Below are 13,600 nucleotides of genomic sequence, written 5' to 3' on the forward strand. Positions count from 1 at the left end.
TACCCCCTGCATGAGACAGTCACCCTTAAACCACCCTTCTTTACCTACTTCTACTTCCCTGTATTTCAGATTACACTTCAGACCAACACTATGCTATTAATAAACAGGGCTCCCTCACCCCTGAAGAATGTCTGAGTGGGGATAACTTTATCTTCATTATGACCATTCAAATATTGTCGATATCATATTTTTCCAGCCTAAAATTCAGTCATTGAGGAATTCACCTTTTCTACCATATATTACCGCTTTCCATCCACAGCAGGGGATGCTTACATTGGAAAGCTCGCCCTGGCTATTAATCCTTTCAGGAGTGAGAAAGCCTCCTTTATCTCATTTTATAATTTCTCCCCTTCCCTGCAAAAAACAAACCCATCACCCATAATCTTGCTTCAAACACATTACCTATTTCGCTATAGGCTGCTCTCTGCGGTTTAAACAACCTCAAGGTAATAAGGTTATTTAAAGTGAGCTTCTCCTCCCTTTGCACGCAATTCCCTTCACTGTTCATTCCCATCCAGCGTTACACACTAAGGAGCAGCATGAAGACCCCTGAGCCAACACAGACTGGAGCTGGGTCACTCCCCCGAAGGCAACGGAACTGCACGATGGTGTAACATCATCTGTAGTGTCTGCTGAGCATCCTTCCACAGGGATTGCAGGCTGGACATGGGAAGAAGGTTGACACTTTATGGCTGAGTTGCCACATAATAAGCTGGGACTCACAGCTGGGCTGCAGTAACCAGTATTTACATTAAACTTGTTCCTTGCAAGTATAAGGTAAAATTTAGCTTCAATATCTTCCCCTGCAGTTTATGCTAACGTCTCTTTGCACTTGCAGAAGGTTAAAAGCACGTGGTGAGTTGCTGTGGGTCAGCTGAGACATCCACCTCACCCTTCAGTAGCATTTTTCATACCCTAAAAGACATCCAAACCTACCTCAAAAACTCCTGCTCAAACACCACTGCAGGTGTTATTCTGCTCTGCTCATCCCACACCTCCTCCTCTCCGTGCACACATCCCTCCTATGGGCTTACTTCTGGCTTTTTTATCCATTTTCCTTCATGCTACTGTTAAACCTTGAATTAGCTCCTACACGACTTTAAACAACTCCTGTTCAAACACCACTGCAGGTGTTATTCTGCTCTGCTCATCCCACACCTCCTCCTCTCCGTGCACACATCCCTCCTAACTCCTGCTCAAACACCACTGCAGGTGTTATTCTGCTCTGCTCATCCCACACCTCCTCCTCTCCGTGCACACATCCCTCCTATGGGCTTACTTCTGGCTTTTTTATCCACTTTCCTTCGTGCTACTGTTAAACCTTGAATTAGCTCCTACACATCACATCCCAGTCCTAGTGCCACTTCTCCTACCTCTCTCTTCCCTTTTCCCTGGGCTGTCACCCTCAGCTTGCACTAGGCTTGCAGTAACTCAGCGGGGGGACCTATCGCTACCCAATTTCCATGTAAAATTAACGGAATGCTAAATACTAATTAATATTTCCATAGATATCCACAGGGAGTGATTCCCTCTGGTTTTCTGCTGTTAGCAGTCACAAGCACTTTGCTGACTCGTAGTTTCTTCCTACCTGGGCAGTTGCTGAAAAATTCTGTACTGGGATCAGGATTCCCTCTTTCCTCTTCTTTGCTAAAGGGCTCCCAGCTCCTGACCTACACTGGTACAAGCAAGCCACCTGTAATCAAAACACTAATATTACGCCTTCCTTCTCATTTTTTATCTCAAAGTTTTGCTTTGCCTTCTATTTTCCTGCGGAAGTGTTTGTGTGGCTTAACAGCAAAAGAAAGAAAATAAAATTAAAACCAGTAGTTTCACGAGAGACCAGACATCCATCCACCTACAGCCCTGACAGGAACTAATGGTGATTTGGTGATTTCTTGCAGACAAAAGAAAGGACCAACTAGAAACCCAGCAGAGGCACCTGTGAGGGGGTTCTCACCGATACTTTATGGCACAGTGGCTACAGCAGGGACAATGTGGTTCAAGCTCATTTAAGACCTTCATGATATTGAAGCCCAGAATCCAAAGCTTGGAAAAAGCATGAGCCAGGTGGTTCAACATCCTATGCTGGGCCCTTCTCTGCTCAGTGGAAGAGGATTATTGCTGTTCCAAACATCCTTCCTCAGACTGTTGCAGGTCTTGGTAGAGATAACTGTTGGGTTAGATACTGGCATGATTGAGTTGAGAGTTGTTTTTATCAGATTTGATTTTCCTCCTTCATTGTCAAGGCAAAGGTATGACTATTGAAAAAAGAATGACCATGAAGCAGAGGTGCCTTTTGAATTTACATACAGAATTAGCAAATTGTTTTGAACTTCTGGCATGTTTTATGTCAGGCATTGATGTGACAGAGCTCCCAGTGGTCTCCGTGTATCTACCTGAGGGTGGAAATCTACAGAGTGGTAAGAAAGTGGAGTATCTTTAAACTGTTACCTTCAGTCTATCTTTTAGCAAGTCTGTATTTAAAGACACAGGCATGTCCCAGAATCTAATTTGCACACAGAACAACCTCGTACCCCCGCACCCTCAAGATAAACAAATGGCTAAATTGAAATACTGAATATTGTAAGGCCTTGATCATTCAATTATTTTTTTCTCCAAGACTACCCTGCAGACCTTAGTGATTAACTACTTAAACGTACTCTTTCAGAAAACCAATTTCTTAGCTGCTAAGAAGTCAGAGTAAGATCCAGGATCATGGCAAAACACCACATCTGGTGTTTGTTTCAAAGACAGAGAGTTGCACAGGCATTTTTGCAGAACAAAACAAAAGCTGTTTTGTTTAGGAGGGAAAGTTGCTGTGCTGGTCTAACACTTGTCTTAACACGTGTCAGAAGAGGTTTCTATGTGTGTACATCACCTTTCCCACAGCTTGGATGGGTTACCCTTTTGAAGCTTGTACGGGCTGGAAATCTGAATAAATCCCTCAACTACATCAGACTGTAGAACGGTTTGGAAATAGTGAAGAAAACTTGACCAAATCCAATGTTAACATTACCTTCTGATTTTAAGCTCTTGAGCAAGAACCTTCCTTGTTTGCACAGTGCCTAGTTCAGCAGGGTCCTGTCATGACTAGGGGTCTTAAGTTCTACAGCAATACAAATAATAAATAAAAAATAATAATACTTAATATATGACGAATAATACCTACTTTATACCCTGTTTTTCAAAGACACACTGCACCCCAGCAAATACTTGAAAAATATGGTAACAAAGTTACCAAAAGTTGCAAGACAAATGCAATTTGTTTGATCCAAATATTTAACCTTAAGGTTCTAGAGGCTGGGAAACTCATTAATGGTGTTGCTTCACCAGCACCAAAAGGAACACAGACTGGAGAGATGAAACCAGTTCACCCACAGCCTTGGGGAGTCCAGCAGAAACTGGGAGGAAACATTTGTGTAGAAGCCGAGGCAGTGAATCCATGAACAGCTTCTCATCTCTACCATCTATTTTCATGCCTAAAGGGACTGCATATGGGAGGAGAACTCCAGTCTTGTGGGTTTGTTGTTTGGGCTTTTTTTTTTTTTGTGTGTTGGCCTTTTCATTTGGAAAAAAAATAAAAGGAAACAGATAAGAGAGACAAATCATAATGAAAGATTCCATATATCCCTTATGGCTATCTCATTTTTCCCAAATGACTGCTGCACGAAATTCAAAAAATTAAAGACTAGGATTTGAGACCAAAATTATAAATTAAAAAGGAGACATTTAAAAGAGAATTCCCTAAGGGTTTCATCCTTTCCCCACTTCACAGCAGGGAGAGCAAAAATACAATCCGAAAGAGGAGAGAAGAAGTCAGAGGGAATTAGAAAGTCCAGTCTTTCAGCCTGTCTCCCATTTTGCTAATTTTTACAGTAGGTTATTTAAGAAGCAGTAGATGTTCCGATAAAAAGCAGGCAGCAGCAAACACAGGCATCGTCTCCTCCTTCCAGCAAGGTCTGTGCAATCTCAGTCTCTTCTCCGGGAAGGAGAGGTTGTCCTTCCCACACGTGTTACTGCCTTCCAGTGTGGGAGAGGGGAGAAGCATCTGCCAGAGATCAGGGCCTGGCGTTTCGGGGGCTCCCCTCCCTCCGCGGGGCTAAAAGGAACTCAAGTATTCCAGTGCAACCTCGTATACAAATTTATATTGTTCCTGAAAGAGAGAACAGAAATCAGGGACATTAGGATACGGGTAAATTCTTCCGACCCTCATTCTAAAAGCTTCCAAAAATGCCTCCTCCCTCTTCCTTATACCGTTTGGCAGGACTGGGCAAACATTAACTGTATTTCTATGTGATCCTGAAGAAGCATTACTAAGAGATGGTATCATCAATGGAAGAGAAAAACACTAGAGAGTGTGGACTGTTCATTATTTGCTCATGTCCTCCTTGCACACATTGCTTCCAAGGAAGGCATCCAGCATGATCGATTGAGATGATTGAATGCAGGACACTTTAATCTCTTGCAGGGAGCAAGGCTGGGGTTGGGACCGTTCTGGTTTCAAGGCACATCACAGCATTAAGCACTGGTTGTAAACATGCACAAGAGGACAAATCCCATCCTTTCCCCACAGCCGGGGGGCAGCTACTTGGGTTTAACCTCCTGGAGGCAGCTGGGGGTGGAAGACACTACTGATCCCACTGCCAGGGCAGCTCTGCCCTCTCTGCTCAAGGAGAAAAGAGGTGGGACTGGAGGATCCATCTCACACGGTAAAACGGGACTGATTTTAATGCTGATGGCTTTATGTTATGATTCCTTTTGATTCATTCTGGGTCAAGCCATGAAATGGTTTTATGATCCTAAAGTCCCTCTGCATATGCTGGCTGGGGTAAGGCACAGGAAAAAAGCTTACCAGTGACTCCACCATGTTGGACTTGTTATTCCGTAATGTTTTCACTATGTGGAACACATCAATGATATTTTGCTGTTGAATCATTTCACACACACTGCAGATGGCACAGAAGGTGCCGCTGCGTCCCCCGCCGTTCCTGGGGACAGAATAAAAGAGGAAACACGTGAAGGTGGGAAGGGCTGAGGGAATGGAGAGGAGCAGGGGCTGACACAGCAGCTCATGCATCATAGTTTAGAATGGCTTAGGTTGGAAGGGACCTTAAAGATCATCCAGTTCCACCCCCTGCCCTTGGCAGGGACACCTCCCACCAGACCAGGTTGCTCCAAGCCCCATCCAACCTGGCCTTGAACCCCTCCAGGGATGGGGCAGCCACAGCTTCTCTGGGCCACCTGGGCCAGGCTCTCACCACCCTCACACCAAAGAAGTTCTTCCCCAGATCTCATCTCAATCTCCCCTCTTTCAGTTCAAAACCAACACCCCTCTTCCTATGGCTCCCCTCCCTGATCAGGAGTCCCTCTCTTGTCTGTGCTCCAGCCATGAGACCTACCTACCCATCAGAAAGCTGCAAAGCTTTTTCAGCTACTCCTCACTGCAACCAGTAAGATCTCTGGGCCAGGATGCTATAATGTAGCACCAATGTTCCACTTGAAGTGTATTACAAACATAATTTAACTTCATTTTCCCCAGCTGAAGCCTGGCAAACCACCAGATTTCCACATCCATCATCAGTGCTCTTCAGAAAGCATTTCATGAGGTCAGAGACATTTTCCAGCCCTACTTACAGGCAGTGGACAACAGTGCGTCCGTCTCTCCCATCGTACTGTTCCTGCCACTTCTCCAACCGTCTGACCACCTTGAGGAGGGAGCGTTTGGAAGGAGGGGTGTCCCTGTACGCTGGCCAGCCAATGTACTGCAGGTGCTGGACTATGCGATACCCGTCCTGAGGCTGAAACAAAGAGCATTCTCAAGATGTTAGAATCATCGAATCATAGAATGGTTAGGTTTGGAAGGGACCTCAAAGATCATCTAGTTCCAACCCCCCTGCCATGGGCAGGGACACCTCCCACCAGAGCAGGTTGCTCAAGGCCCCATCCAGCCTGGCCTTGAACCCCTCCAGGGATGGGGCATCCACAACCTCCCTGGGCAACCTGTTCCAGTGTCTCACCACCCTCAGAGTAAAAAATTTCTTCCTGAGATCTAATCGGAATCTTTTTTCTTCCAATTTAAAACCGTTTCCCCTTGTCCTATCATTACCCTTCCTGACAAAGAGTCCCTCCCCAGCTCTTCTATAGGCACCCTTCAGATATTGAAAGGCCGCTATAAGGTCTCCCCGGAGCCTCCTCTTCTCCAGGCTGAACAATCCCAGCTCCCTCAGCCTGTCTTCATAGGAGAGGTGCTCCATTAAGTGGAACGGGGCAGGAAGCAGAGAGATGGGGCAAAGTGGGGTGCACTGGTTACATGGTGTCATCCCCTCTGGATCTGTTACCATCAATGTTAACATCCTCCACTCTGGATACCTGATAGAGTAGGAAAAAAGGACTTCTTGGTAATCTGGGTAACAACGATGACCTCAGATATTACAGAGCCAGGCAGAAACGAGGTGCTTAGGAACCCTTGTTTTGAGTAGAGAATAAAGTCTTACCAAACTGTATGAATAGATCAAACACGTCTTTCCTGGAGGTTAGTTGTGCCATGAGAAATAGAGGCAAAGAAGGCCCTCAAAAAAATCTGTGGGGACTGTGGCAGGGTCCTCATCAAGATTTGAGCAGCAGCCATTGGTGTTGAACACAGATGGGTGCAATAGAACTGAGAGTTCATGGCACCCATCCTGCCAGCTACGTGTTTAGGAGCTGGCTTCAGCCTGAGAGTCACAGAACCTTAGTTCTACCAGTTACAGGACTCCAAGGCTGTCCCTGGTTCAAAGGTGGGCAGCCTGGGACACAGGAAGGTGAATATCTAACTGATTTATCAGTTTGTGTCGTCGGACCACAAGGTCCACTCTTCAACGTCTCGACTAACGGCTGCACAGGCTCTGACCACACAGGGACTGATGTGTCAAACAGCATGGAAATGTAATTTGTGGAGCCCGCTCCCATTTCTGATTAGAAAAAGTGAAAAAGGAACAAAAAAGGAGGCATCATCAATCTGGGAAACAACTAATGAGGGAAAAATCCTCTGCTGAAACCCTTCCCTGCAGCCCTGCAGCTGCATCGCTGGGGTCCAGTGTGCAGATAAACTTTGTTTCTATAATTTCGGCTGTCCTGGGGCCGAGGGACACAGACAAAGAGTTGCTTTCAGGAATGGCAGCTGCTTATTTATAGGAAAAACAGCGGCAATTGGGAATCCCAGTCTAGCCAGTAAACGTTGCATCTGTCTTCAGAGACACCGCAGAGTAGCTGACAGATGGAGAGCCGCTGACACTACCCCAGTTTATTTCCTACAATATTGATGGTTTTGTATTGGCTACTAAGTGATTAATTGTTCTCAAATATACACAGAAAAATGCATTCCATTTAAATACAGATTTTCAACTCGTATCATCCACTTTCTAATTTCAGCCAAGAATCTTTTACCAATACAGACTGCTGCAATTAAATGTTAATTAAAGGAAGTAGCTACTAAATTCGGCAGTGGAATTTTTTTTCTTAGGTGAGAGATTTGGCAGCTCTAAACCACCAGCCTTGGTTCTGCCTCTTCCTCATGTTAAAATATATTTTTGAGAATAAACAGGGAATCTGGTACTTCCCTAATCTTACCCTGGCCATGTTGCAGATCCGGAATATCCGGTTGATGATATCTTCATCGATGTCTGCTGAAACAAACTCTACTTGAATTGGCCCATAACAGCAGGATGTCTTCTCTGGCCAGTACTGCATGCAGAGCTGGAGAAAACACCGAAAGAAACAGAAAGCATCTTAATATTAACACAGTAACACATGTTCTACTTGCCTCATCTTTCGAATTTATAACCAGCTCAAAATCCATAACTAATCTTGCATTACATGTATTTGCTCAGAGAACACCTCCTTCTAGCTCATTAAAAGTTTTTTATATATGAATGTGATAAATGTGAGGCAAAAAATATACATATTTTAGAAGATCAACTTTCCCCTTCTTTTTTTTTTTTATGAACACAATTTGTAACTGATTGAATTCTGGGGTCTACAGATGCAGAAAAGGTGGCGGACAAACAGAGCTTCTGTAGGGGTATAGATTTAAAATTAACATTAAAAGACTAGTGTCTGTAGGTAAATTTAATAGGAATCACAGAGGTTTGGTGTTAAAGAGGGAACAGGACACACAGCAACAAAAATGAATCTTAATTCAAGGAAAGTGGAACTTCTTTTTTCTGTAAGATGGCCATTTTAGCCTCCTGACTCTACCAGTGAGGGAGAATGAATTTGCTCTGAGAGCAAGGAGAGCAACTCTCATTTCAGGGGGAACCACAACTGAATTTCTGAAATTTGCGAAGCAGGTTGGAAGCCTTTTTTCTTATGCTGATATATTTCTGAATTGAAAGTACAAAAAAAAAAATCCTTTCCACACAAATTACAATCTAAGTATTTCAAATCCATCTGGAAATAGATCATGGCAAGAAAATATTTTGCATGAGATCTCATTAGCAGTTTCTGCTGAGATTGTATTTCTTTTTTTTTTTTCTTCCTATTTTCAAGTGTAATTTTTTAGAAGTTTTGAAACCCCCAGATGCTCATTTGAACTTGATCTCAAGCTTTTCAAGTTCAATCACTGCCAGTAATAACGTCAAGTGTGTGCATGCCACTGCATTAATTCTGTATTCCTGTTATTCCTTTGATCATAGGGGATTGAAATTGGGTGGGATATTCATGCAATCTTGTGCATCTTTGCCCTTGTTAGTTTTTCAAGATTAAGCCAGCCAAGACCACATAAGCAAGTCCTCCTTTGAAGGTTGTCTTTACCCTTCATTCAGACTTTCAAGCAGCCTATAGATCTCTTCTCAAAGCACCTGTCCAATAGGCAAGGAGATCTGAGCTGAGCAGGTGCTTTAGGAAACAACCTCAAAGTGCATTGGAAAGAAGAAAAAGATTAAACCTTCCCTTAATAGTAAAAATCTGCGTTTCATAAAGCACTGAATGGCCATCTACCCAAATGTATATGCATATACAGTCCTTAAAATGGTCTGTTACATTCTCTGACGTCCACATGGTTTTATTTGCACTTTTTTCCTGCGTAGTGGATTAAAGATTCACTTAGCTATTAATTTTAACTCTTTTCCTCTCTACACTTCAGGCACAGCTTTTATATAAGATATTTTTTCTATTTGTGTTCCACTCACAGAGATGAGTAACATGCCCTGCTCATGCAAACAAACCTGGTAGCTGTACACTGCCAGTTCTGTAGAGATACGGTACCGCGCTTGGATTCAGTGATGATGAACAGTTGGAGAATCACAACATCATCATACAAGGACAGTTGATATGGTACCATGCTTGGATTCAGTGATGATGAACAGTTAGAGAATCACAACATCATCATACAAGGACAGTGCAAGCACAACATCGTTAGGTTTCCTTTTAAGAAACCTCACTTTCCCAACTGATATCAAACCATCACACCTTGCCTTGAAAGCTCTTAAGAAACACACTTTAAAATCATCCTTAACTTCCAGTGATGGTTTTGGCATTGGCTGGAGGTAGGTGACACCATACTAGAATAAATGAGAAACGGCTTTACATGTTGCTAAATCTCCTTTTCTGTGCCTACAGACTATTCCATAAAAACGTAACTTTTCTAGGGAAAAAACCAAAGCAGATAAAGTCTTGTGTAGAAAGACAGTCACAAGAATACCACTGGCTGAGGCTGATAAGTTTGTGTTTTCCAAGAACGAAGCACAAGAAAGCGTGTAATTTCCAGAAAAAGCTGTGTTTTTCTTTGAAGTGTCAGAAAAAAAGGCAAAGATGCAATCTGCCTCTCGATTTGATGCCAAGATACAGACTCAGGCTCAGACAGGAGGCAGCAAGTCTCTTTGAAGTGTCAGAAAAAAAAGGCAAAGATGCAATCCGCCTCTCGATTTGATGCCAAGATGCAGACTCAGGCTCAGACAGGAGGCAGCAAGTGCCCCAGGATCTTTGGTTCTTCACAGAGTGGTGGGACTCCATGGGTCACCAAGAGATCCCACTTCTGGGCAGAGCTCCTGCTGGGGCTGGAATGAAATCCCACAGGGCTCACCCTGAAGGGAGATCCCCTCGATGACTGGGGCGACTGGAGTCTCCATTACCATCAAATAAAGAGACCAATAATCTCACTGCCTTCAAGTGTGGTAAGATTTTTGAAGATAGAGATGAGACAAATGAAAAATTAATCTGTGAAGTACCAACTACTTGAGGGTTCCTCTCCTCTTGTTTAACAAGTGCTGTAATGGGTGAATTAGCCATGCCAAATGTACTCTTCACACAAATTGCATGATTATGCCTTTTTGAAAGCTGTTATCTTCTGCCACTCCATCAGCAAGGTGGCTGGAAATGCTACTACAGGAGGAACTGTAGCTGTTCCTCCCCCTGGCAAGCTCAACTCCTGAAAATAATGGTGTGTTTAGTAGCCAAGAAACCAACCTGCACATGATATTAGAAATTAAAAAACAAACAAAAAAAAAAACAACAAAAAAAACCCAACAAAAACCATGCTTCTCCAGAAGCTGTGCAAACACACTCCTCAGTATTACAGAATTGCATTGGAAATCTCAGGGAAAAGATCTTTTGAATGATTTCAGCATCTCACTTGTTTTATTCTCCTGGAAATGCCACATGAACAGGCAGCCGTGAAGCCCACTAAGGCTGTGGTAGGGAACACTGTTCTGAGCTAAAGATAAAAATAAGAAAGGGAAGAAAGCAGGTCTGGGAGGAAGATTCAGGTTTACGAACGCAATGTATTTAGATATCTAATCCCTGCTAATTGCAGGACGAATTAGCTGCCTTAGAAGGAGGTAAGCATGTGGACTTATCTTTCATTATACCCTAAAACATTACCAATTACTTTCCAGTTCCCCTTTTTATTGGGGTGGGGATGGGGGCACATGAAAATGGCAGCAGAAAGGCTCTTAAACCCATCTGGATTTGAGAAGAGACGTACATGACAGAACTGATGAAAAATCACTTACTTGCGCCGCATCCATCTCATTCAGCATCACGACCGAGGAGCAGTTATAATCAAACACCAGCCTCCAGAAGTCTGCTATGGTGTTGGGCAAAGGGTGTTGGGTTACAATAAAGGCAGCAGGTTGCTTGTGGCTCTAACAAAAGAATAAGATTAGTTAAAAAAAAAAAAAAAAATTTCAATCAACTTTTATTCAAACGAATATTATACCCGGGAGGCTATGGCGAGGCAATCTGAGCCATTTAACCAGATTATACAAATCACATATCCTTCTCCTTGTTATCGCTCTACAATGAATGAATGTCTCATAATGGGATTCTTTTGCTCCCAATGAAGACATTTCATTAAAGAAGTGTCACAAGAGCAGAGATTACCCAAATCAATTATTTATATTTTGAGACTCAGCAAATAATACTAATTCTACTATTACTACTACTAGTACTATCAGTAATATTAATAATTGGAAAGAAAACAGCTGGAAGCAAATGCTCTCCTTTTTGCTGCAACAGACTCAGGAACTACAGAAGGGATTAGCCCCCCCGTCTGCCGTTGCTCCCTGGTGATGTAGTGCTGCAGAGGTGGCACATCTGGACCCCAGCCATCCTTTAAGAGCTCATGGGGCAATATTCAGAGCCTGTGACACTGGCATTTAATTTTTTATGCTATTCTTTCACCTCAAAAAAGCCTTCTAACCTCAACCTCCCTCCACGAAGGGGAGGAACTGTGCCCCCAGCCTCTGTGGGGCTGTGTTAATGAATGTTCGCGAGGCCCTTTGAGATGAAAGGCTACGAGCTCAAAACTTTATCGCTTTCCAACTGTGGCAGGCAAAGCTTAGCTGAGCCTACAAACTGCACAGTCCTTTGGGCTGTACATCTGTGAGGCAGGCTTGGATCAAAAGGCATGGCATTTCTGGGTTAAAAAAACCCAAACAACATTAAGATTTTGGATTTGAAGTAAAGAAATAAATAAAACCCCAAGTATTGAACATTAGGAAAGAATTTTTCACCGAAAGAGTGATAGGGCATTGGAACAGGCTGCCCAGGGAGGGGGTGGAGTCACCATCCCTGGATGTGTTTAAGGGCCGTTTAGATGCAGTGCTGAGGGACATGGTGTAGGGGAGGACTTTGTAGAGTAGGGGAGATGGTTGGACTCGATGATCCCAAGGGTCTCTTCCAACCTCAATGATTCTATGATTCTGTGATTCTATTCAGATGGTCGTGGTGGGAGCTTGCCTTTTTTTCTCCATACAAGGTGGATGTGGGTGGAAGTGCTGAGCAGACCATGGTGGGATGGGGAGAAGGTGCTGTGCACGTTCCACACCAGCACCGTGCTTCTGAGTGTGCAGGTGAGGAGGGTGATGGGATGTGGAGCAGGAAGAAGGAAAAGGAAATGATTTCTTGGGAAATTATCAATCTGGAATGAATTCTTCTCTTTCTCCCTGCTCTGTATTTCAAACCTAGGAGCACCAGTATGGGTCAAAAGTAGTTGTACCAGACCAACAGTGGCAACAGAGTGGTAAATAAAACAGTGAATCTTATGTTTTAATTAGAGTTAACCTCATCATAACGTTTCTGCTATGTTTTTTCATTGTGCACGATACAGCAAACTCTGTAATTGGCGACGCTGCTGCCTGAAGGTAAGATGTGTTTGTGGGTTTTGATATTAGGAGAAAAAAGAAGCATTCCCCACCTGTTTGCTACAGGGGAGGAATCAGGTTCACTGTTGTATTTTAAAGGGAAGGTGACACAGAGATGTTAATTATGTCAGAGAACACAGGGAACAATGACAACAGGGACATTACGTAATTTGCCTTAAATACAAACCTATCACACTTATGTATGGCTTGACTCAGAGAAGTGGGAAAGACTCTTTGCTTAAGGATTATGTTCAATTGTTTTAGGGGAAGGAGAGGGACAGTATTTCTCCTTTCTTCTTAACAAACCATTCTGAAGACACCAACATGGGTTTCCAAAGATTCTCATCAGAACAATCCTAAGGTCTGGGCAGAGGACATGTAAAGGAAAGGTCTTGAGATCTGCTGGGGGAGAATTCCTCCCCCCGTGGGCAACACCAGTGCTTTGGCTGTATTCCCAAAACTCAAGGCAGAAGTGGCTGGTTTTTATGCTCCAAAGCCAACAGACTGGTCCTCAAGAATATGGTTTAGTGGTGGTTTTTTTTTAATTGCTTATTTCTTATTTATTTTTTTGTCAGAGTTAGGTCGATGGTTGGACCAGATGATCTTTAAGGTCCCTTCCAACCTAGACGATTCTATGATTCTATGACTGGAACAGTCTCCAGGATAGTTTTAGCCAGGAACCCAGACTGAGTGCTTTACCCCGAGGGAGGGTTCAAGTGGTGTTTTGTGTCTCAGGTTAATTTTGGTGGACACAACCCAAAACAGCCTGCCAGATTGCCTTCCTGGGACAATTCACGCTTCCAACCCCAGGCTGTAACCCGTTCCAGGTAAACCATCATCCCTTCCTGCTCTGCCACTTCTTCCACCATAGCTTTCATGTAATACAAAGGACAAGCTGCAAGTCAAATAAGGTCTGGGGAGAAGTTTAAAAAAAAGATCATATGAGAAATTGGTAAGGTAGAGGCAGACAAAACAGTCAG

At 43.5% G+C, this 13,600-nt stretch overlaps 1 protein-coding gene across 8 annotated transcripts in view; it reads right to left on the reverse strand.

The window, feature by feature from the left end:
* Positions 1-3,480: 3,480 nt before the first annotated feature.
* PTPRT (protein tyrosine phosphatase, receptor type, T) overlaps positions 3,481-13,600 on the reverse strand; it is a 481,241-nt gene continuing 471,121 nt past the window's right edge. For all 8 annotated transcript variants that reach the window (XM_014941276.1, XM_014941273.1, XM_014941274.1 and 5 more), the window contains 5 exons: positions 10,989-11,120; positions 7,609-7,734; positions 5,635-5,798; positions 4,853-4,988; positions 3,481-4,153 (listed from right to left, as the gene is read on the reverse strand). In XM_014941276.1, the coding sequence (XP_014796762.1) occupies positions 4,100-4,153; positions 4,853-4,988; positions 5,635-5,798; positions 7,609-7,734; positions 10,989-11,120 (612 nt within the window). In that variant the 3' untranslated portion in view covers positions 3,481-4,099. The remainder of the gene's footprint in view (positions 4,154-4,852; positions 4,989-5,634; positions 5,799-7,608; positions 7,735-10,988; positions 11,121-13,600) is intronic.

This window comes from Calidris pugnax, unplaced genomic scaffold (assembly GCF_001431845.1).
Source record: "Calidris pugnax isolate Ruff unplaced genomic scaffold, ASM143184v1 scaffold55, whole genome shotgun sequence".
In the NCBI taxonomy this organism is placed as follows: domain Eukaryota; kingdom Metazoa; phylum Chordata; class Aves; order Charadriiformes; family Scolopacidae; genus Calidris; species Calidris pugnax.